Source organism: Mauremys reevesii, linkage group 7 (genome assembly GCF_016161935.1).
Source record: "Mauremys reevesii isolate NIE-2019 linkage group 7, ASM1616193v1, whole genome shotgun sequence".
Lineage (NCBI taxonomy): Eukaryota > Metazoa > Chordata > Testudines > Geoemydidae > Mauremys > Mauremys reevesii.
In genome coordinates, this window is record NC_052629.1 from 93,432,343 (window position 1) to 93,456,098 (window position 23,756).

The window sequence follows — 23,756 nt, forward strand, 5'->3', positions numbered from 1 at the left end:
TCAAATGCTCATTTTACTGACATTTAATAACCAGGTTTGAATCTCCTGGTCTGATTATTTAGAGTTAAATATAAAAAAATGAGGCACCACCACAATGTGCTGCGTCTCCTCCCATATCAGTTATGAGCATGTGTATAATAATAGTGCCTAGAGACTCCTAACTTACATCAGAGTCCCCTCTTGCTTGGTGCTGCATAAATCCCAACCAAGATCAGGGACTCCATCAGACTGGGCACTGCACAGACCCTAATTGAGATTGGGTCTTCTGGTCAGACACAGCAAGAGACTGTCCCTGCCCCAATGAGGTCAGAATCTAAACAGCCAACAAAGGGCACTCTCTGCTCCCTGACCCCAAATTCCCAGCTGCGCCCATCAGTGCGGCTGCTGCTCGAGGCATGACACATCCCATCTAAGGCTAAATACTGGCATGAGACCGATAGTCAACAAATGCCATAAGGGAAAGTTGAAATCAACTACTCTGGCTCACTTATTGCTATCACTCCTCCCCCTGGTTGCTGTGGGAGGTGGGCAGAGAATGCAAAAAGGGTGCACACCATCTGCTCAAGTAACACGAAATCTGGGTTGGTGGGGAGGGGGAGCGTGCACAATGAATAGGCAGTAGGGGGGAACGTTGCGAGTAGGACTAGGTGTAGGTAGGAAAGAGTTCCGTGAGACACCACGGAGCGGAAGCAAACCCGTCCCAGGTTTGTCACGAATCGCGAAGTCTAACACACATCCGGCTTCCGGCGTAACATTGTAAGCGGTCCGGCCGTGCCCCACTTCCGTTCTGTTTTAGCACATTCCGGCCCACTAGGACAGACAGGAGGGAGCGAGCCGGAGCGGATAGAGAGAGGCACCGAGGCAAGATGGCGTCTTCTGCGCGGTGGAATCACGTGTGGGTTGGATCCGAGACTGGCATCCTCAAAGGTATCGGGGAGGGGCGGCCGTGATGGGGATGGGATGGGGTGGGGGAGGTGTTGTCCCAGTCTCCCCCCGAGTCTGTGACCATTTCTTGTCTCTTTCCTAGGGGTGAACCTGCGGCGGAGACAGGCCACCAATTACGTGGCGGCCTCGGCGCTGCGCCGGGATGAGGGCGTCTGCGCCATGTGCTGGGGGGACCCCTCCGAGTCCGAGGTGAGGGGCCCGGGGCAGCGGCGGCGGAGGGGCTTAAGGTGACCAGATGTCTCGATTTTATAGGGGCAGTCCCAATTTTTAGGTCTTTTTTTATATAGGCTCCTATTACCCCACACACATCTGTCCTGGTTTTTCACACTTGCTGTCTGGTCACCCTAGAGGGGCTGCAGCCAAAGGGTTGGGGCGGCAGTGGGAGGGGCTGCAGTCGGGGCGCCCCTTGACCACTCTCCTTCCCCAGATCCTCGTCGGCTGCCTGGATCGGTCAGTGAAGTTGTTCAGCACCGAGAAAGGAAAGTTCACAGAGTCGCGGCAGTGTCTGGGCGGGGAGGGCTCGTTCTGTGGCCTGGCCGTGCACGACAGGTGAGTCCTGTGCCCCGAACCAGGCATCTGCCCCCCAGCTCCCTTGTGCCTGTTTCCAGCTTTTTATCTGTGGGCTCATCTAACCCCAGGTTTCACCCATCCCCTCCTGCCCAGGATCAGGCCTATCTAACTCCAGGTCTCTCACATTTTCCTCTTCCCGGGAGACTCATGGATCCCTCTATCCCCAAGTCTCCCCCTCTCCCTCCCCACCTCATCAGATCTGTAGATCCATCTAACCCTGGGTCTCATGCAGCTAACCTCTGGATTAGATCGTTTACCCTTTCCTGCTCCCTGCCACCCCCATGGAGCTCCTTGAACCTCATCACAACATGCATGCATATGCCTACCTTTGGATCAGACCAATGGGCCCATCTAGCCTGCTGTCCTGTCTCTTACAGCAGCTGATGTTGGATGGTTCACTAAGAGACTTAATCTACCCAGCTGCCAAAAAGAAATACTCCCATGGGGGGAGTGGGGGAGAGAAGCATCTTTCACCCTCTTTAGGCAGGAGATTCAAGTTCCCTTTGTGACACCCATTCCTTGTCTGCCTATCCATCCATCTCACCCCCTAATTCCAGTAGTGAGTGTGGCCTATGCCTCCTGTTAGAAACTAACAATGATTTATTTCTCTCTCCACCATATCTGGATTTTCTCCTTCTCACCCCCACCATTTGGCCGGCATGTGCAGTTCCATCATCACCTGTGTGGAGTCTGGTCTCCTCAAGGTCTGGCGGGATGCCTCATCCGAAAACGTAAGGGTCTCTTGGGGAGAAGCCTGGGGCAGTGGATGCTGGGTTGGTGGTGGGGTATGGCTAAGTGGGGAATGCTGCATTAGGAAGGAATCTGAGCTGGATTAGGACTAACACTGTTGCCTCCCAGGCTGGTCCCAAGGAGTCGAGCGGTGTGGGGACAATTCCTGTATGCTGTGTGGGGAGGGGTAAGTGCAGTGGATCTCAGTCCTGCCAGGATCCCTGCACTCGGGGGTATCGTAACTCCCTCTTTTCTGCTGCCCCATTTAGATGGAAACCCAGGTGGGAGCTGGCGTGTGCCGTATGCGCCAGAACCCTGCCCAGCCGCAGTGTGTGGGGACAGGTGGGAAGGAGAACGCTCTGAAGGTCTGGGACTTGCACCGGCTTGAGGAACCCATCTTCCATGCCAAAAATGTGAGTGCTTGCCCTAGATGTTCCCCCTACAAGCCTATGCTCTAGGGAGTCCTGGCCGTACCCCTACCTGGCCATGCCCTCTATCAGCATCTGCCCCTGGGGGGAGGGAAGCCCTTGGCCTGGCCCTAAGTCTATATCCTATGCCTTGGGGGAGAGTCTGTCCTGACCCCACCCATTGTTTCCTGAGCCTGTGCCCCACCATACACACTCCTCCTCCCTCCATCGCTCCCCCCAATCCCTGGCAAGATCTACATTTCATCTCCTGCCCCTGCCTGGAGCCCAGCACCCTCTCAGGCCATGTGGGAGCAAACCTAGCCCAGGCCTTGTGGTTCCACTTACCCTGCCTCACCCTTCTTGGCAGGTGCGGAATGACTGGCTCAATCTCCGGGTGCCTGTGTGGGAGCGTGACCTGCAGTTCCTACCTGGCTCTGAGAAGATTGTCACCTGCACTGGGCACCACCAAGTAGGAGCCTGAGGGGTGGATTGGGATGCAATGGAGGGATTGGTGTCTGTAGGGGGGAGGCGGTATTAGGGTCTGGAAGAGCGTGTGGGGGGGATTGGGTTCTGGAGGAGGTCTGGGGAGGGACTTGAGAGGTGGTGGGGGTGTGAGCTGGGTTGAGGTGGGAAAGGGATCAGGATCTGGGGAGCCCGCAGAGGGAGGGATGAGCAGACTGGGGTCTGAGAGGCTGGGAGTAGAGGGAGGGGGACCTGGGGAAGGGGAGGTGCAGGATGGTGTTTGGGGTGGGGGAGATGGGAAAGGGGATCAGTCTGAGGTGCAAACAGGGATGAGGGATTGTGGAGCAGGTGGACTGGAGGGAAGAGTTGGGGCGATAGAGGTGTTGGATTGGGGTTTGGAGGGCTTGGGCAGATGGGGAAGGGGAATCAGGGTCTGAAATGCAGAAGGGAGAGCTGGGGGGAGGGGCATTCAGGTGTTTGGAGGGTTTGTATCCTGACAGTAGCTGACCTCTGATGCCCCCAGCTCATCTGCTTGGGGCAGAGTGGTTGCCTGCCAGGGAGGGGGTGTGCAGGGCCACTTTGATGCCCTCTCTGTCTCTCCCAGGTGCGGCTGTACGACCCCAGCTCCCCACAGCGGCGCCCTGTGCTGGAGGCGACCTATGGGGAGTATCCCCTCACAGCCCTCTCCCTCACCCCTGGTGCTGAGTGAGTCACTCTCCCTGCCTGCTGAGGGGGCGGGGGCACTGAACACAGTTGGGGGAGGGCAGTGCAGTGGCTCTGTGGCTTGGGGTGAGGCACCGACTACGAATGCCAAGGGCAGGCAGCTGAGAGCTGTTCAGAGCTCAGCACCAGACCTCCATTTGGTTCTGTTTGGTGAGAGGCAGCACTGGCTCCTGGGTCAGAGCAGGGGGGCTGGGAGCCCAGGATCCTGGGTTCTGTTCCCAGATCTGAATGGAGAGTGGGTTGGGGTGGAGGAGAAGGAGCTGCTGATGGCTCCTTGGTGGGTGGTGGAGTGCAGAAGCCTGGCTGGGCAGTGGGCATCCCTGTGACCATGGGGTGGGGAGTTAAAGTGGTGGCGCCTGTCCTGCCTGTGCCTGACACCCATCTTCTTGCAGCTCTGTGGTGGTAGGCAGCTCACACGGGGACGTGGCTGTCATCGACCTGCGGCAAGGTGAGCAGGGGCTGGGGCGAGGATGCAGCCCACAGCACTTTGCTGCTGCCAGCCTCAGGGTATGGAGGGGCTAATGTTGGGAGGGAGTATGAGATTCTGTAGGGGAGAGGGAACATTGTTCCTCTTGGGGCAGGGGAGAAGTCTAGCCTGTGGGGGTGGAGGAGGGATTCATGGGGGTGGGGAGTTAGGAGGTGGAGGCTAGGTTGAGGTTGAGTGAGTGGAGAGGGTGCTACTGGGGGCGCTGGCTCGGTGATGGTCCGTCTCTCTCTGTGGCAGGACGGCTGGTGAAATGCCTGAAGGGCTTTGCTGGGAGTGTGCGCAGCGTCCAGTGTCACCCAACCCTCCCACTCGTGGCTTCCTGTGGCCTTGACCGCTTTCTGCGGGTACATAATATCGAGGACAAGCGCCTGGTACACAAGGTGAGAGCTGCGCCCTCGCCTAGCCCATGCACAGCACCCCTGCGGGTAGTGCCTCTGCTGCCATTGCTCCTGCCACTCTGTACAGTGCCCCCTGCTGGGAGAGGCCAAAGCTGCAGCGATTCCTTCTCCCTTATGGACGTGTTGCTGTATCCTGATCTCTGACCCCTGTTGTTTGCAGGTGTATCTGAAGTCCCGGCTGAACTGCCTGCTGCTGACCAGCCGTGAGAAGTGGGAGGTGAGTGTGGTGGGAGGGGAGTGAGCAAAGGGGGCTCCCTCTTGGGTGTGGGAGCTCCATTTGTGGAGTTGCTGCATCTTGGCTGCCTCTCTCCTGGCTGCATTGTTATTGGATTGAGGGCTGTTGGGGGCGGGGAGCAAGGGAGAGACCCCAGGGCCGGGGCCTTCTGCTCCCCTAAAACCTGCTTAAGGTAGTGGGTGGGGCCCCTCCCTTGGCCTTCTATAGGGGCCCCTTCACATAGTCAGGGGACTGCAGGGGGGGTGCTGCTTGCTTTGACTGTGCCTCCCTCAATACCTCGCCCCCCCCCCCCCCCCCCAGGATGAAGAGCCTGAACCTACAGCCCCTCAAGCAGACGTGAAGGAGGAGGAAGATGAGCTGTGGGATGGCATGGAGACGGTGGCTAGTAGAACAGTGCTCAAGCGCACCGTGGACCCCAATGTCCGGGAGACGCAGCTAGGCAAGCGTCCCAAGAAGCAGAAGAGAACGAGCGCTGGGCCGTGAGGGGGGCGAGTGGGGAGCCTGTGCCCCAGCCAGAAAGGATAATGAACTCACTCCTCACCCCGGCCATAGGGACTCCTGCCTGGACAAGGGGAGGGAGGGGAAGCCTCATGTCTCTGCTGGCCAGAGGCACCAGACTCTCCCCTGCTGCTGAAAGGGGCTGGGGTGGAGGAGGGGCTTAAATGTGCCAGCCCTAGCTGGGGTGGGCAGGGCCCTAACCTCTCAGAGAATGCTCCCCCCCCACCTTTGGACAAACGTACATGCACGGGTGGGTTGAGCTGGGGGCAGCCACAGCCCACGGGGTGAGGGATCAGCCCCTGGACCCCCAAGCTGTAACAGCTGTCACACAGCAGTGTAAAAAGAACCTGTAACCATGCCTTGTCCTGGAAGTGTGTGTGTCTGTGTGGGGGGAGTGAAGTGCGGTGGAGCACTGGCAGGAGCCCTCTGCTTTGCTCTTTCCTAGATGGTCCAGTGCCTGGGGGGGGAAGGCTGCTCCCAGGGTGGGTATTGGGGGAGGGGCCTCTGTACATGACTCCCCCCCGTCACATCAGCTCTCCATCCACGTGCAGCTGGTCTGTGCTGTAGCCATTGGCTATCCCCTCTCTGCCCTGCCCCCAGCCATGGAGTCTCCTACACGGCGCCTCCGCCCTCGGGGGCCTGTCTCACCTGGGGTGGGCAGGACACGTGGGAGACGCAGCTGCGAGCTGCTGCCGTGGAGGAGCCGGAGGCGGGGCTGCTGGGAGGGGTCCATGGGAGCAGGCCCGAGCCGGGCGGGGTGCTGCGTGCAGCGGGTCCCCAGGAATCGGGGCCGTGCCCTCGCCTGGAGACTGCGCCGGGGAGGCGCCGCTGGGCGCTGACCTCACAAAGCGCCCGGGGACTGCGCGGCGTCCGGAGCCGAGGGCTCCAGGTGGCGGCGGCGCACCCATGGGCTGCATGCACTCCGGCCGCAGGGCCCGCGCCGCGGAGCCGGACGGAGCAGAGGGGCCCAGTGGCACTGCAGGTGGGGAGATCCCTGCCTTGGGAGGGCATTCCGGGGGGAGGAATCCCTGCAGGCGCGGGTGACCCCTGCCGGAGGAAAGGAGAGGTCTACAAGTGGGGGTCCTGGTGGTATTGGGGGGGAGGCTGTGCAGGCGGCGGGGCTACACGTGTATGGGGGGATCTTCGGGGGTGGGGGGAGATGGAGATTCCTGCATTGGAAAGAGGGGGATCATGGGACTTCCGCAGGGAGTGGGGGTCTACAGAGGGGAGATGGAATCCCCACAGGGGAAGGCTACTGGGTCCTTTATGCTGCTCTGTGATAAATAGAAATCTCTGTCAATCTGTCCAGCTGGGGGCTCCTTTGGCCCCCACTCCCTCCAGGTCACACTCCTACCCCTGGGTCTGCTGGGGTTGCAGTGCACATTGCACTCTATGTCTTTGGGTTTATTCTCTGGGGAAACTCTGAGCCAGTGAGGGGAAATTCCTGTCCCTACTCTGCCCAGAGCAGAGTGGAATCCAGGCATCCTGATGACCAGCTATCCCTCCGCTGTGACCAGCTAGACCCTACTGTTCTCCTAGAGCCAGGAATAGAACCCAGGAGCTCTGGATCCCCGACATTCCACTGGACAACACTACTTCATGGTGGCTCTTAATTTGCCTTACGATAGAACTTGTAAAGGTGTAGAATAAATATAAAATTAGAGAATTAAAATTAGCTTTAGTTTGGCTGAAGACGTGTTGTAAAGAAAGATCTTGAAGGTAATGAGTTATCGGGCCAGAAGACATGAAGTAGGGAGGATGTCTGGTTCAAAGAATAACTAGAAATGAGACATTTCTGAAGAGAAGGCCTCTGACCGATGGGGGTGACTGCAGATGGTTTTAAATAAGACAAAGGACATCTGTTTTACAATGAGCGAACATGGCCATTCGCATTCCACACACCAGTGTTATTGAAAAACGTATGGCCCATGTGAACCAAAGTTTAGCCCATTTGTAATTATCTTAATCAGATGCTTATAAATGTTTTGTTACTGTCTGAATGTGGTAAATTGCTTATTATTTAGGCTTTGTAGGCAATTTGTTTAGAGCAATTGTATAAATATCATTTGGCCTTTGGATTTAATAAAGGAATTTATGGTTGAATCTGTATCATGATAGCCTGCGTAAATAATAATTCCAATGTTCTGGCACCTGTGGCAGGACAAATGACAATAATTTCAGTTGTTCTAAACTCCAGAGTGAAGGGGTTGTGACCTGTCCTCTGGGGCCAACATAAGAACGGCCATACTGGGTCAGACCAATGGTTTATCTAGCCCAGTATCCTGTCTTCTGACTGTGACCAATGGCAGATGCTTCAGAGGGAATGACTAGAAGAAGGGGGCAATTATCAAGTGTTCCATCTCCTGTCGTCTCCTCCCAGCTTCTCACAGTTAGAGAGTTAGGACACCCAGAATGTGAGGTTGCATCCCTGACTGTCTTCGGTAATAGCCATTGCTGGACCTATCCTCCATGAATCATTGAATTATTTTTTAATCAAGTTATATTTTGGCCTTCCCAATATCCCCGGCAATGAGTTCCGCAGGTTTACTGTGTGTTTTGTGAAATAATATTTCCTTTTGTTTGTTTAAAACCTGCTGTTTATTACTTTCATTAGGTGACCCCTGGTTCTTGTGTTATGTGAAAGGGTAAATAACACTTCCTTATGCACTTTCTCCACAATATTCATGATTTTATAAACCTCTATCATATCCCCTCTTAGTCATCTGTTTTCCAGGCTGAACAGTCCCAGTCTTTTTAATCTCTCATATGGAAGCTGTTCCATACCCCTCATCATTTTTTGCCCTTTCCGATTCCAATATATATTTTTTGAGATGGGGTGACCAGAACTGCACACAGTATTCAAGATGTGGTCCTACTATGGATTTATATAGTGGCATTATGATATTTTCTGTCTTATTATCTATCCCTTTCCTAATGGTTCCCAACATTCTGTTCGCTTTTTTGACTGCTGCTGCACATTGAGCAGATGTTTTCAGAGAACTCTCCACAATGCTCCAAGATCTCTTTCTTGAGTGGTAAGAGCTCATTTAGATCCCATTGTTTGGTATGTATAGTGGGGATTATTTTTTTTTCAATGTGTGTTACTTTGCATTTATCAACACTGAATTTCATTTGCCATTTTGTTGTCCAGACACCCAATTTTTTGAGATCCCTTTGTAGCTCTTCGCAGTCTACTTTCAACTTAATTGTTTTGAATAATTTTGTAAAATCTACACCTCACTGTTCACCCCCTTTTCCATATAATTTATAAATATGTTGATCAGCATTGGTCCCAGTACAGATCTTTGGGGGACCCCACGGGGACGTGCTGGGGCCTGGAGCTGCCCCTGATTGGATCACCCTTGTGCATGTGTTTGTTGACCTCAAAGAATTCAAACTGATTGGCAAGGCAAGATGTCCCTAACAAATGCTGTGTTGACTCTTTCCCCAACAAATCATGTTCATCCATGTGTCTGATAATTCTGTTGTTTACTATAGTTTCAAGCAATTTGCCTGATGTTGAAGTTAGGCTTACTGGCCCATAATTGCCATGATCGCCTCTGTAGACTTTTTAAAAACTTGGCATCACATTAGCTATCCTCCAGTGATCCGGTACAGGAGCTGACTTAAGTGATGGGTTACATACCACAGTTAATAGTTCTGTAGTTTAATTTCTGAGATCCTTCAGAATGCTTGGGTGCATAAAATCTGGTCCTGGTGACTTATTACTGTGGGTGTGGAGGAGGGCTTAGAGCTGGGGACGGGGAAGGAGGTTGGGGCGGGCAGGGATGTGGGCTGCTGGATCCGGGTGGTGCTCACCTTGGGTGGCTCCATGCGAGTGGCAATATGTCCCTGCTGCTCTTAGGCGGAGTCGCAGTTAGGTGGCCCTGCGCGCTACCCCCACCCAGCCCTGAACCCTGGCTCCGCAGCTCCCATTGGCCACGGCACCTGCGAGCAAAGGCAGCATGCAGAGCCGCCTAGCTGCACCTCTGCCTACAAGCAGCAGGGACAGGTTGCTGCTCACAGGGAGCTGCATGAGGTGAGCACTGCCTGGATCAGGCACCCTGCATTCCCTCCTGCACCCCAACCCCCTATCGCAACCAAACTCCCTCCCAGAGCCTGAGCCCTGCACCCCCTCCCACACTCCAAACCCCTCGTGCCATTCCTCTGCCTATGAGCAGCAGGGACATGTTGCCACTTCCGGGGAACCTGCCAGCCCCGCAGCAACCGGACTAGAAACCAAATTTTCAGTGAAGATCAGAAATGGTGGTTTATAGAGCTTTCTGGTTGGTAAAGTGCTGGATAACACAGCTTTTACTGTATATATACAGTAATGTCTGTAATTCTGTACTGCCAGTAGAGAATTCTCTCCTAAAGAGAAATTCTGTAACATAAGGGGAATAGAAAGAAGTACTTTGGATACCTATGTAAAAGAATGCTTGGCAGAGCACAGCAGGGATCTATTCTTCACACAATGCACAGTCAGCCTGTGGAACTCATTGCCAGGGAATGCTGCAAAGACCAAAAGTAAAGCAGGTTAAAAAAATAAAAGAATTAGATACGCTCATGGAGGATAGGTCCAACAATGGCTATTAGCCAAAATGGTCAGAGATGCAATGCCGTGCTCTGGGTGTCATTAAACATCTGACTGCCAGAAGCTGGGACTGGACAACAGGAGATGGATCACTCAGTAAATTGACCTTTTCTATTCCTTCCATCTGAAACATCTGGCACCGACCACTGTTGGAAGACAGGGTACTGGGCTAGGTGGACCAATGGTCTGTCCCAGTATGGCCATTCTTATGTTCTTATGAATGCCACAAATAAATTCCTGGCAGAGCACAACAAAGGTCTGTTGAATGCTGTAAATAGATAAATTATTGGCATGGCATGGCAGAGGTCCATTGACTGCCACTGGAATTTTAAAGAGTAATACCCAAGGGAGACCATGGAGAGAACAGTAGTTATAGCTAAAGAATGGGTACAAAAAAGGACAAAGATAAGCTAGCAACCAAGAAATCATCTGATAAATGTGTCACTTTGGGAGATAAGTAAGTGATTTAAGGAAAGAGAGCAAGGAGTTAAAAGGAACTGTTGCACAAATTAACACTGCATAGGTGGTGAGGACTATTACCACTATGCTTTTGTCCCCAGAAGCCTTTGCAGCCATTCTGAAGGAAAATGTGCCCCTTTCCCAAAGAATGGTCTGTAAATAATCAATTGTACATGACTGCTGAAGGCAGAGACAATCTGATTTGAATAATTTGACTATGGACGATTTAGTCAAAATCACTAAATAGAAATAAGGGGGTTCCACTGGAACTCGACTGCCTACGAATTTACCAGTAGGGAATGTAATCGGGATACAGTTGTGTAAAAATAATTAGAGCAGTGCAAGGAGAGTTAAGCAAAAATGTTTTTTTTTAAATGGAAATAAATTTGTTTAATTATGTAAGGCTTTAAGGCCTTAAACCAGCACACCTGGTTTGTAGAACCCTATTTTGCATGGTTTACAATGAGTTGGTTTTTTAAAGATTTCACTAAAAATCTGTTTGAATCTTGAATGCAAAGTTGCAAAACAGACATTTTTTGCCAAACACAGGTGTGTTAACAAAGGTAGTGTTCTTTGGCTTTGCTATTTAGCATTTAAACCTTTCGGAACCTCAATGTTTTTATAAAGTTAAAGATACTTTTAAATAAGGGCTAGAGGATGTGGTAGGGGCGGCCAGAACCTGGCTAGTGGGGAGAGACCCTGATCCTATTGCAGTAATAAAACAGCAGGTAAAAGAGCTGCAGGGGAAGAATGAAGAGATAGTGCGCCTCTGGGGCAACAGCAGCAGAAAGGAGTACAAGAGAAACAATGTAGGAACAGGAAGCCTTAAGGTGGCTCTGAGTAATCAGTCACTTTGATAAGGGGACATGGAAATTCTGAAAACACAAAACAGTTATACTTCACATGAAAATTCATATGTGGCTAATATAATGTTATAGCAAATAAAAAAATGAAGTTAACATATGGAAGGAATGTGCATTTCCCCATGGACTATGCAGTATATACTGTAAACGGGATAAAAGAAACATACATGATTTATTTCAATAAAAGCTCCAAAGAGGAGCCAGAACAGGTTGTGTTTTCTTTTTCAGATGCCTGTGTACTTTGGAAACAGAAGCCAACCCAGAACCAAGGAAGATCAGTGAATATAAGAAACGGAGCTTAACCATTAAAAATCTGTCCAAAAGTTTTGTTTAACTGTGGTGTAAAGTAAATATTATGAAGGGAGTGAAAACTTACATGGGAGTGTTTTATAAATGGAAAAAGAATATTTCTACTAAAGCTAATTGAATACAAGATTAAAATCCCTTAAAATGAAAAACAAATTCCAAATAATGGCTTAGGGTTAAATCCATTAAGGAGATACTGTATAATAATGGGTAACTTATTCAGACACCAGCTTTATTGAATTTCACTCATTTGCAGTCTCTGGAATTTGGTCAAAAATGGTTAAATACTATTAAAAGGACTTTATGGACAAAAATTTAAACTTTAAAATGCTTAAACCTGCCAAAAATTGGCATAGAAGCTAAACTATTGGGGACTGGTATGTCACTTTGAAACCAAGCTGACACACTCCAAGCATTTTAACAGAAGCTAGCTGCAGAAGGATTGCATCCATTTAGGAAAGAACAATCAGTTGCACACATACAAAATGGGAAATGACTGCCTAGGAAGGAGTGCTGCGGAAAGGGATCTGAGGGGCATAGTGGACCACAAGCTAAATATGAGTCAACAGTGTAACACTGTTGCAAAAAAAAGCAAAAAGCATTCTGGGATGTATTAGCAGGAGTGTTGTAAGCAAGACACAAGAAGTCATTCTTCCGCTCTACTCCGCGCTGATTAGGTTTCAACTGAAGTATTGTGTCCAGTTCTGGGCACCACATTTCAGGAAGGATGTGGACAAATTGTACAGAGAAGAGCAACAAAAACATGATTAAAGATCTAGAAAACATGACCTATGAGGGAAGATTGAAAAAATTGGGTTTGTTTAGTCTGGAAAAGAGAAGACAGGGGGGACATGATAGCAGTTTTCAATTACGTACAAGGTTGTTACAAGGAGGAAGACAATTTTTTTCTTAACCTCTGAGGATAGGACAAGAAGCATTGGCCTTAAACTGCAGCAAGGGAGGTTTAGGTTTGACATTAGGACAAACTTCCTAACTGTCAGGGTGGTTAAGCACTGGAACAAATTGCCTAGGGAGGTTGTAGAATCTCTGTCATTGGAGGTTTTTAAGAGTAGGTTAGACGCACGCCTGTTAAGGATGGTCTAGTTAATTAGTCCTGCCATGAGTGCAGGGGACTGGACTAGATGACCTCTCGAGGCAGGAGTGCCGCCAGCTTTTTTGCCGCCCTAGGCGGCAGAAGGTCCCGCCCCCGAAATGCCGCCCCCGACAGAGGCGGCAGAAGGTCCCGCCCCCGAAATACCACCAACGACTGGGGCGGCTGAAGATCCGGCTGCCGTGATCCCTGCCCCCCAAATGTTAGCACCCTAGGCGACCGCCTAAGTTGTCTAATGGATTGCGCCGGCCCTGTCTCAAGATCCCTTCCAGTTCTGTGATTCTATGATTAAATGAGGAAGTGTTTTCAACAAGAGTTAGCATCTAGGGTATTGTATCTTAAAAATGAACAAAGCAAATAATTTATTGATAAAAAAGCATTGAATTGTTTTATAAGCATGATGTAATTTTATTTTTATTTTTTTGGAAATGCACAAGGTAAAATTGTTACCATGAAAAGTAAAAAGCAAAAACATGCATAGTACATTGTAAATACATGATATATAAAGTAAAAGCATCCTTAAATGAGAGAACAAAGAAGGTTGCCCTCTTTTATGACCACAGAAAACTTAAAGGTTAGGTACAAGGGAGGTAATCCTCATTGGTCCAGGGTAAGAAAGGAACAAGAGTCCAAACCATGAAGTTTGTGGGGAAAAAAAGCCTTGGCCAGAGTGTTACCAGTGGAAATACTGGAAAGCTCTACCACACATATGGTGTTGCATGGCATTTACAAGGTCTGGAAATCCCCAGACCTGGAATGCTGTTTGCATCTGGAGGACACTTACATGGGCAGGTGTAATGTCTTACTGACAGTTGCCAGCATGTACATTCACTCTGGGTGAACAATCTCCAAATTTCACAGTACAGCTGAGATGCTGCTGGGAAGTTGGTGAAGCAAAAACTGTCTATGCTGGTAATGGCAGAGCAATCTTATAATGTGGGACTACATTCATATAGTAATGGTGGTCATTTAACATTTTGGTAATTACCAGTGTTATTGTGGTGATTATTCTGTTAATTCTATATTGCAAAGTTTGAGGGTTGTATAAAATTGTAGAAGTATGTTTGAAATGCTTAATGTAGTAAAACCCACATAGTATGTAGGGTTTCAAAGTGGGGAATGTAGAATAAATTTAAAAATAGAGAATTCAAGTTAGCTTACGTTTGGCTGAAGAAATGTGTTGTAAAGAATGGCCTTGAACGTAATTAGTTATAGGGCCAGAAGGCTTGAAGTAGGGAGCATGTCTGGTTCAAAGAATAACTAATTAAATCTGTTTCTGAAGAGAAGGCCTCAGACTGATAGGGGTGACTGCAGATGGTTTTAAATAAGACAAAGGACATCTGTTTTACAATGAGCCAACATGGCCCTTCCCACCCCACACACCAATGTTACTGCAAAAATTAAGGCCCATGTGAACCCAGGTCCAAAGGAAAAACTGTTGGACAGCAGGAAGGAGGGGACAGATAGAGAGGAAAGACATAGGAGAGAAAGAAGCTTGTAATTTTATCTGGATTAAGACTGGGAATAAGGGTGACCTGTCTCCAATTTTTTTTAGCTGAAGTCAGTACCTGGCACAGACATCACTTATTTGTTAAAGGGTAGAAAAAAGTTAACTCTTAAAGAATTAATTGCTAATAGCTGCCTGGCCATATTGGAGCCAACCAATGTGGGTCTAAGTACCCCCAGGGTTTAGCTCATTTGTAAGTATCTTGATCAAATGCTTATAAATGTTTTGTTATTGTCTGGATGTGGTAAATTGCTTATTATTTAGGCTTTGTAGGCATGTTTAGAGCAATTGTATAAATACCATGTGGCCTTTGGATTCAATAAAGGAATTTATGGTTAAATCAGTGTCATGACAATATCCTGCATAAATAATTCCAACAAAAAGGAATGGGTGAGGCCTGGGGTATCCGTGTGGTCTGGTCAACATGCTGATAGCCTACGCTCCTCCATTGCAGACAACAAGCTCAGGCCTAAGTGCAAGCAGCAGCTGCGGATCGTGGACCCAACCCCTGAGGTGCATTCAACTGAGAGCCTCAACATCCGGGTCATCTGGAGACGTGTCTCCATCTTTGGTAGCCGGCGTGATTCCATAAGGAGCACCAAGAGCACGACGTCTGCCACCACTCTGCCTGGGGCCAGCGATTCTGGCCCGGAGAGCAGCCCCAAGGAGGCCGAAGCCACTGGGGAAAAGCCTCCAGCCTAAAGGGCTGCCCTGCTGCTAACAGAGAGGGGGAATAAACATAACTTTCACAGCTGCTTCTGTGCTGGGCTTACTGCCCCCAGGAAGGGGCTGGAGGCGGGGCCCAGTGCCCCCGGGCAGGGCAGGGCATGGCAGGCAGCGCCCCATGGCAGGGTGTGGACTCCCTGGACACCTGAGGAGCGTGGGTGGGTGGGAGGTCAGTTCTGCACGGGCAGTTGCGGAGGTCCCCGGGCTGTGGGGGCCCAGTGCCCAGAGGCTGGGTATAGGGGGGGTTCCGTGGCGTGTGTGGCTTCAGCTAGGGGCCGGGCGGGGGCTGGTCCCCTGGGGCTCCCCGCCACGCCGGGGTTACGAGGGGTCAGGACTGCTGATGACAAGCACGGCCCCTTTAAGAAGGCGCTCCTCGGGGAGGGGGCGTGGCACGTCTCGGCGTGGCGCGCTGACGTGTTACGTGAGGCGTACGTGGCAGTGACGTTGTACCCGGCCGGTGGGGTCTAGGTTGCGAGAACCAGCGGTAGATTTGCGTTTCGGTGAGTCGGGGGGCGGGATCGGGACCCCCGGGCAGGGTTGGGCCCAGATTGGGGCAGCCCCCGCCCGTGTGTGTCCCCTCCAGGGGCCCCCGGGCTCCCCCCCCCGCCCGTGTGTGTCCCCTCCAGGGGCCCCCGGGCTCCCCCCCCGCTCTGTGCTCCCCAAAGGGGCCCCCGGGCTCCCCCCCCGCTCTGGGCTTCCCCAAGGTTCCTCTCCTCGTCTCCCTCTTTCAGGGTCTGCCCCGGCTGATCCTTACAGCGTCACTTCTCCCTGCTCCTCCCACCCCCCGGAGTTCCCTGCTCAGAGCCCCCTGCTCTGGGGCCCAGTGGGGGAGGGCGGGGGGATGGGAGCCAGGACTCCTGGGTTCTCTCTCTGGCTCTGCCACCTAGCCGTTATTTGCTGTTTTGTGGAAGTCGCTCCCCCCACCGCCGCTCTGTGCCTCACTTCCTTTCTCTGTTTAATGGGGTTAGGGACACTGAGTGGTAGGCAAAAGGGGGCTGTGGGGCAGCTCTCACCAAGTGGCCTGAAGCACCGGGGTGCACGGGGGTAGTCAATAGAGGGACCGTGGGCCAAATCCGGACCACCAGACACTTTTGAACGGACGATGAAATCTTTTTATTTACCTGGTGTTGTTGTTTGTTGTTTGTTTTTTATTCCGTGTGAAAAATGTGTCTCTGGAGTCTGGACTTGACTATAGCTTCACCAAGAAATTTGGACCTTAACAGAAAATAATTGACTACCCCCAACATATGGACAGGGATCCAAGTGCCTTCAGTGTTTATTTACTCTGGGTTCTGTTGCGGAGCCCAGCCCCCAGTCCTGCCCCCTTCCTGCCTCTGCTTGTATGGAACTCTAATCCTAGTGGCCTGATCCTGACACTGGCTTCTGCTGCCACTATCCCTGCCTGTCACTGTCACCCAGTGTCATATTGTATGCTGGGCTGCTCACAGGGGGACTGGACCTCACTGAAGCTTGGGGCAGGATAGCATTGATACCTCTGGGGGGCTTCTGCAGCTGTGCAGTGGGGCAGGGGGGTTCTCCCTGTTGTACATGCCTGGCTCTTCCCTTGCACTCTGGGCACCACAAAGCATTCTCCTCTCTGAACTGCAGATGAATTGCTGGGGAAGCCCTTTACATCCCTCTCTGAGCTCATAGGAGCCTGGATCCCCATCTGGATCTTGTGTCAGGGGCTGCATCTGCATGGGCAGGCAGGGGTGCCTTGGAGTAGCCTGACCGCCTTGCTGCAGTTAGAGATGAATGGACCAGAGGAGATGATGTGATAGTGAGTGTGCTTGAGGGGTCGGGGTGGGACAAAGGGTTAATGGGGACAGGTGCGGGGAATGTTGGTTCTCTGCCATTAACCAAGCCCCTGAGCCCATGGCCTCCCCTCTCCCTAGCACCAGGTTATGTGCCTCAATGAATACGAGAAAACGCCACGGCTCTAAGAACACGGATCAGGGCGTTTATCTGGGACCTTCGCAGATACAGGAGCTGCCCCCACCTGCTGCCACCACTGTCGCCTCCTCCCTGTCATTCCCGGACACCATGTCATGTCGCGATCGCACCCAGGAGTTCCTCTCCGCCTGCAAGTCCTTGCAGAGCAGACAGGTGAGTCCTCGTTTCCTGGGGGGCATCAGGCCCACTCTTTGTTAGTATGGGGGATGCTCAGCCCCAGAACACCTGAGTTCAGTCTGTCTTTCTCCTTTCAGAATGGGCTGCAGCTGAACAAACCCGCTCTGAACGCCATGCGCCAGAGGAGCGAATTCACCGTCATAGCCAAGTGAGTGGGGCCAGAGTGACCTGGTCTTGGAGGAGGCCTGGGCCAGCCAAGGCTTGGGGAGGGGGCTCAGCAGCTGGATAACCGGGAGTATGTGGTGGTGGCTCAGGATCAATGGGCAAGAAAGGAATCTTGTGGAACGGTGAGGCAGGCTGCCTGGCCTAGAATGGGGATGGGAGGGGGCTGTCCTGGAGGTCAGGGCTGGGGTAAGGCGGGAGTGCCCTGCTGGACTGTTTAGTGAGCAGGCCCCAGCTAAGGGAGCACAGACCCTACCTCATCCTTAACTCTGGTCTCCTGTTCTACCTCCACCCAGGCGCATCGGGAAAGATCTCAGCAACACCTTTGCCAAGCTGGAGAAGCTGACTATCTGTGAGTGGGGGGAGAGGGAGGGTAGGAGGGGGCTGCCTGGGGGTGTGGGCTCACACATGGTGAGGCTGTTGATGGCACTGGGGGTTAACATGACTTCTTGCCTCTTTATAGCCACTGTGAACTGGAGACACAGACTTGTCTCACTCGGCTGGGATGGGCTATGGGGCCGCTGAGGAGCAGTGAGGGAGGGTAATTGGTGCTGTACCTGCATGTGTGAGGGGCTGTTAGCTCTGATCCTGGGGGCCATGATAAAGCAGGGCACTTGCAGTGGAGGGAAGAAGCCGAGACTCCTGTGAGCTGGCCTTGGGGCTGTCCCCAGCCCCACTGCCTGCCAGGTGGGTTGGCCTCACAGAGGACACCCCATGAACCCTCTCTCTGTCCCCAGTGGCCAAGCGGAAGTCCCTGTTTGACGACAAGGCAGTGGAGATAGAGGAGCTGACGTACATCATCAAACAGGTTAGTGTGATCTAGGCTTGCATCTCCTGGTGGCTGAGACAGAGACGGCCTCTTCATTTGGGAGGTGGGGTTGGCAGGAATGAAAGGACCCGGAGCCGTGAACAGCAACCCCAGCTGGGTGGGAGCCAAAGGGCAGCTGGGATCGGGTGGGGGTGTGGGCCTCAACTGAGATTGGAGCAATTTCTCTCCCCCAGGACATCAACAGCCTGAACAAGCAGATTGCCCAGCTGCAGGACTTCGTGCGGGCCAAGGGCAGCCAGAGTGGGCGGCACGTGCAGACCCACTCCAACACCATTGTGGTGTCACTACAGGTGAGGGGGAGTGGAGCCGCTAGAAACAGACATGGGGAGTGGGTGTTGCTCGCAGCTGATGAGGGAAATGGAGTGGCTCTGAGCTGGTGGAGGGGGAATGGATTGTGGAGGGGGCTGTGATTTTTGAGCTGGGGTGGGAATAGTTGAGTCAGGGCCCTGCTCCCAGTTCTCTATTCACCTTTCACTTCCTCCCTTTCAGTCCAAACTGGCCTCAATGTCCAATGACTTCAAGTCAGTGCTGGAGGTGAGAACAGAGGTAAGATCTGAGCACGTCCCCTGTTCCCCTCCCGCCATGGGGAGAGAGCACGCCAAGATCCCGCCTGCCCCCATCTAACCCCAGCTCCGATTTCTCCTTGCTCCCTAGAACCTGAAGCAACAGCGGAGCCGGCGTGAGCACTTCTCCCGCACCCCAATTCCCCTTAATGCCAGCAACCTGGGTGAGTCCAGAGCCCATTGTCTTGAGAGGATGCTTGGGGGAGGGGGCTGCTGCACCCTCTGGGGGGGCATAGGTGCCATCTTCTAGGGAAGGGAGACCAGTAGGTAACTTCCTGTGTGGAGGCAGGGATGGCCCTCCCGCTCTGGGAGCCTGGAGTGCGGAAGCCTGGGGCTTGGCTGCGGGGCTCCCCAGTCTCTGGCAGCCCTGACTGCACTGGCTTCTCTCTGCAGGTGGCTCCGCGATGCTGCAGGATGAACCCCGGCGGGCGGGGGATGTGGCCATTGACATGGACAACCGGACGAGCCAGCAACTGCAGCTTATTGATGAACAGGTACTGGTGGGGGGAGGACTGCTCCAGAGACAGGATTGGGGGTGATGAGGGCTGCCCCAGGCACTGACTCCCCTTCGCCTCTGTAGGATTCGTATATCCAGAGCCGGGCGGACACCATGCAGAACATTGAATCCACCATCGTGGAGCTGGGCTCCATCTTCCAGCAGCTGGCGCACATGGTGAAGGAGCAAGAGGAGACCATCCAGAGGTACCAACTTCATAGGCATGGCTGGACAGCTTCCTGCTCCCTTCCCTGCAGCCCCAGTTGGGGGCTCATCCCGCATTCCTGAGGCTTGGAACCAGTTCCCCACACAGAACAGTGGCCATCTGTAACTCACCCACGTTGGCCCTGGGGGCAAGCTTCATCTCTGCCACACCCAGAGTGTGGAGCTCATCCTCTGGGACTAGGCCTGGTGGGTGGGGGAGTCCAGGGGCCCCATCACTCAATTGTTTCCTCTCTCCCCACCACAGGATTGATGCCAACGTGGAGGACGCCCAGCTGAATGTGGAAGCCGCACATTCTGAGATCCTCAAATACTTCCAGTCAGTTACCTCCAACCGCTGGCTCATGGTCAAGATCTTCCTCATCCTTATCGTCTTTTTCATCATCTTTGTGGTGTTCCTGGCCTGAGCTGTCCCCTTGCATCTGCCCTCCCCCAGCACCTGGAGCCCCCACCCTCTCTCTGGCAGAGCCACTACTGGACATCTGTGCGCTGGACTCTTAGTTTTCACCCAGGTGGGGAAGCCTGGTGCCAGAGGGGTTCTCCCTCCTCACACTGTGACCTGTGGACTTTGCTACAGCTCCGGGAACCCCCAGGCTGGACGTCCCAGGACTGAGTTGGGGCAGGCAGGTGCCTTGGTTCCCTTGTGTGGTAGCGCCAGGACTCTGCAGCAAAGGGTGCTGCCTGTGGGGTGCTGACACCAGTGTTGGAGGAACCTCTAGTGCTGGGACTCTCATCAGAGCCCACCTCACAACTCGTGTGGGACTACTCCTCCCCCTATCCTGCGCAGGGGCTCACCAGCTGTCTGCAGCCAGGACTAACTGCCCCACCCTGGCACTCATCACCTAGCAGCTCTCTGGTGTGCATGGGGAAGGGGTTGCCCCCTGGACGTGCCTTTGCCAGCCCCGTGGGGCATTTGGCTGAGTGACGGGTTAGCCCCGTTCCCCCCACCCTTAGTTGTATTTTGTGTATTTAAGTCTCATCCTTCTCCCATAGTTATGGGGCTGCCCCAAGCACAGACTCCCCACTCTGCACCCCTCCCCGGCCACTTGGGCGCCACTGCAGCTGGGGTTGGCCTTGACAGTTGGATAGGTCTGTCTGTATGGCTGTCAGTGCAGAGGGAGAGGTGGGTGTGTCTCCCCCACACCCCCCTCCCGCTGTTGCTCTGTTGCCTAGGTACCACCACACGCTGGCCTTTCCCAGAGAAGCTCTAAGTCCTGCATTGATGGCCCCCCTCTGGGGTGGGCAGCACTGGGCTCCTTGCACCTGAGCTGTGATTGTGGCGGGAGCGGCAGAGCTCAGTCCCCTCCACTGTGGTCCCTGCGGTGAGCTGTGTGTGGCTCCTTCCCTTAACATCGTAGGAGGTGCGAGGCCATGGTACCCCCCTCACCATCTCTCTATGGTCTTGCTAAACCCCAACCCCTTATGGGGTGATGCCCCTTCCCCTAGCAGAGTGGGAAGGGGCAGGGGCCTTATTCCTCCCCCTGCTGGTACCCCCACACAATGTCCTGTCCAATGGTTGATGTAAATAACCCTGCCCTGGCCTAGCCCAGGGCGCTAAGGGCCTGATCATGGTGGCTGAGATGATCCCCGGTCATGACCCTGCTGTGACCTCAGCCCCCCCTTCATCCCCAGGATTCTTCCCCACAATCACCTGGTCTTAACATTCCAATGTGGGTGCTGCCCCCTCTAGCTAATGAGAGTCCCTTTGCAGTCAGGTGAGGGGGAGACACAGACCTGTGAGGAAGAGGAGGGGTGTAACCTGCCCCTTCCTGGCTGGGAGGAGTGGGCACAGAGTCAGTCTGGAAAGAAATTAAAGCTTGACTGTAACCCCAACCTGCTGCTGGCCATATGTCTCCTGCGGGCTGGGCTCTGGGGATGGCACGGGGTTTTGGGGAGGGATGCCACTGTCCTGGGTGGGGAGACCAGGGGGGTCATGTCTACAGACCTAGCTGCCACCCTGAGGTCTCTGTGCTCTGGTCTCCTCTTAGCTGGGAAGCTGCTGGGAGTGACCTGCAGGTTCCTGGGCTGAGCCTGCTCCCCACACCTCTGAGCTGGTAACCAGCTGGCCAGCTTCCCTCATGCACTGAGGAGTTGGACAGTGTCCTCTGACTGAGAAAAGTGGGGAGGGGAGAGAGTGGGGCCATGCAGACCATTGCAGCTGCCCTGAGCGCAGTCTGCCCTGCCCTACCACCTGGGTCAGCTGGGTCTGATCCTCTGGGGTTTGGATGGAAAGAGTGAGAGGGGCCTGTGCTTGGCTGCTGCTTCCAGCTGGAACCTGCTGATTGCTCTCTAGGAGAGATGGCAGAGGGAGGGGAACACCAGGTCCTCCCCTGGGCTGAGCTGACGGTGGTGGTGGGAGACTGTATATAAACCAGATGCTGGGATGGGGGCAACAGGGCTGCTGCAAATAGGATAATTTAAAAAGTGCTGGTGGGGGTGCTGGGCACCAACAGAGGGCCAGGCCTAGTGGCAACAATTCAGTTTCTTAGAGCATCAGAACCAGGAAGGAGCAGACATGAAAGGAGAGACCCCTTGCAGGGGATGGGTGGAAGGTTCACTGAGAAGCTTATTCTGATTCACTGAGATGTTAGTGTCCTGACAAGCCCTGCAATGCAAGGCAAACTGGGTGCCATAGTTTCAGGGTAACTTCAACTGTATCCCCACTGTGGTCCACTCAGATCTCCAGCTGTCACTGGTCTCTGGGCAGAGACCCTTGTCCCACTCCCTCCTCACTGGGGTTATGAGGCTGCACAGCCTTCCACTGTGATATCTCCAGCAGGCAGGTTTGTCTCACAGCCAGTGCCTAAGGACTATGACCAGTGTGTTGCCAGCAATTACAAGTCACCATGCAGCTCTTTAAGCACATGTATTTTTAAGGTAAAAGCATAACAGAGAACATCTTTAAAAAAAATCCTAGACTACAGGCATGCTAATAGTGGGCATCACCCATCTGTCTTAGAAGGCCCCACTCAGCTAAAGTCTTTCCAACTATTCCACAAGGGTGGGATCCCCCCTTAGACAGAAAGTCCTGTCTGTTTGCTGGATCAGAGAAATGGCCCTGCATCAGTTTACCTTTGTAGAGCAAAACCTCCTCCGTTGTTGGTCTCTGGAAAAGCCAGATTGGACCAGATATTCAAACCTCCCCACGGGAAACAATTCTCTGGAGGTGTTTACAACCTAAGCCTTAAGTAATTCATCTTAATTGACCTCTGGGGTATTGGTTCCTGGAGGAGCTGTGGTAACCCTCCCCCCCCAGGGACACCCAGAGGATTCAGGGGGCCTGGGGTCTTTGGCGGCAGGGGGCCCCCGCTTTGGTGGTAATTCAGTGGCGGGGGGTCCTTCCGCTCTGGGACCTGCGCCAGAGTGCCCCGAAGACCCGCAGCAGGAGCCCCCCGCTGCCGAATTACTGCCGAAGACCCGGCACTTCGGCAGCGGTTCCCGCTTCGGCGGTGGGGGTCCTTCCTCCCCGGAGCGGAAGAACCCCCCTGCTGCCAAATTGACGATGACGACCTGGAGCAGAAGCAGCTCCGGGGGGCCTGGGCCCCGCGAGAGTTTTCTGGGGGCCCTGGAGCAAGTGAAGGACCCTGCTCCAGGGGCCCCAAAAAATTCTTGTGGGGGCCCCTGCAGGGCCTGGGGCAAATTGCCCCACTTGTCCCCCCCCTCTGGGCGGCCCTGCTCCCCCCATGGAGTGCATAAAGTCCCTGGCCCACAGAGATACATAAAGCATTAATATGATATGGTCACTTAATATGACATGGTCCCAAAAGATACTGCCTGGGGCTTGTTTTTGGGGAATGCCTATTCTGTTTGTGGGATCTCATGCAGTCTCAGGGCCCTGGAAAGTGTGTCCATCCTACCACTTGCTCCTCTCCAGGCGCAGTACATCCACCTCTAGTTCATTAGTTGGTGTGTGGTAGTGTGTGGGAACCCTAGTCCGGGGCCCTGTTGTGCTGGCACTGCACAAACAGAGCAGAGACAACCTGTGCCCCAAAGAGGTTGCAAATAGTGCCAATCTCAAGGGGTAAAAAAAAAAAAAGTTGGCCCCCATAAAAATCACCAGATTTCTATTTTATAAAATGATCTGGGGGGGTTGATTTCTTTTTGGTCTGGTTCATAAGGGTTTCCACTTTTTCTCTCCAAACCTGGGGGCTGGAAATGAAAGCAGTGGTTCCTATGTGATCTGCCTCCAGGGACTTTAGGAGAAACAGTGCAAAACTCAGGATGAAATGGCAAGTGGGGAAGGGCTAAGGTTGTGCTCACTCATCCTGGATGCATTTACCTTAGTCTTGCACATGGCACTGGGAGGAGGGTAGGCTGCTTCTACACCCCCCCCC

At 53.1% G+C, this 23,756-nt stretch overlaps 2 protein-coding genes across 3 annotated transcripts; both read left to right on the forward strand.

Annotated features, from left to right (window-relative positions):
- Nucleotides 1–738: 738 nt before the first annotated feature.
- On the forward strand, nucleotides 739–15,048 carry WDR74 (WD repeat domain 74). Its single transcript, XM_039481148.1, has 12 exons — nucleotides 739–927; nucleotides 1,028–1,134; nucleotides 1,373–1,494; nucleotides 2,183–2,246; nucleotides 2,514–2,657; nucleotides 3,019–3,120; nucleotides 3,718–3,818; nucleotides 4,229–4,284; nucleotides 4,561–4,703; nucleotides 4,882–4,938; nucleotides 5,257–6,436; nucleotides 14,749–15,048. Exons 1-11 carry the CDS (start codon nucleotides 867–869, stop codon nucleotides 5,437–5,439), a joined length of 1,140 nt encoding a protein of 379 aa, XP_039337082.1. The 5' UTR covers nucleotides 739–866; the 3' UTR covers nucleotides 5,440–6,436; nucleotides 14,749–15,048.
- A 315-nt stretch (nucleotides 15,049–15,363) lies between these two features.
- STX5 (syntaxin 5) lies at nucleotides 15,364–21,255 on the forward strand. Of its 2 annotated transcripts, none has more exons than XM_039481149.1 (11): nucleotides 15,364–15,520; nucleotides 16,916–17,126; nucleotides 17,228–17,298; nucleotides 17,609–17,664; nucleotides 18,050–18,120; nucleotides 18,315–18,431; nucleotides 18,631–18,687; nucleotides 18,796–18,868; nucleotides 19,098–19,198; nucleotides 19,285–19,406; nucleotides 19,670–21,255. In XM_039481149.1, the coding sequence occupies exons 2-11, from the start codon at nucleotides 16,935–16,937 to the stop codon at nucleotides 19,827–19,829; spliced, it is 1,020 nt and encodes a 339-aa protein (XP_039337083.1). In that variant the 5' UTR covers nucleotides 15,364–15,520; nucleotides 16,916–16,934; the 3' UTR covers nucleotides 19,830–21,255. The 2 variants fall into 2 exon arrangements, with proteins under 2 accessions (XP_039337083.1, XP_039337084.1); XM_039481150.1 differs by lacking the exon at nucleotides 15,364–15,520 and adding an exon at nucleotides 16,211–16,800.
- Nucleotides 21,256–23,756: the final 2,501 nt, after the last annotated feature.

Excerpts from the sequence above, each read along its gene's own strand:
- WDR74 (XM_039481148.1), top strand. The coding sequence starts at position 867 with ATGGCGTCTTCTGCGCGGTGGAATCACGTGTGGGTTGGATCCGAGACT. Across the intron at positions 928-1,027 it reads CGAGACTGGCATCCTCAAAG|GGGTGAACCTGCGGCGGAGA; the intron begins GTATCGGGGAGG and ends TCTCTTTCCTAG. Across the intron at positions 2,247-2,513 it reads GGGATGCCTCATCCGAAAAC|ATGGAAACCCAGGTGGGAGC; the intron begins GTAAGGGTCTCT and ends TGCCCCATTTAG.
- STX5 (XM_039481149.1), top strand. The coding sequence starts at position 16,935 with ATGAATACGAGAAAACGCCACGGCTCTAAGAACACGGATCAGGGCGTT. Across the intron at positions 17,665-18,049 it reads GCTGGAGAAGCTGACTATCT|TGGCCAAGCGGAAGTCCCTG; the intron begins GTGAGTGGGGGG and ends CTCTGTCCCCAG. Across the intron at positions 19,407-19,669 it reads CAAGAGGAGACCATCCAGAG|GATTGATGCCAACGTGGAGG; the intron begins GTACCAACTTCA and ends TCCCCACCACAG.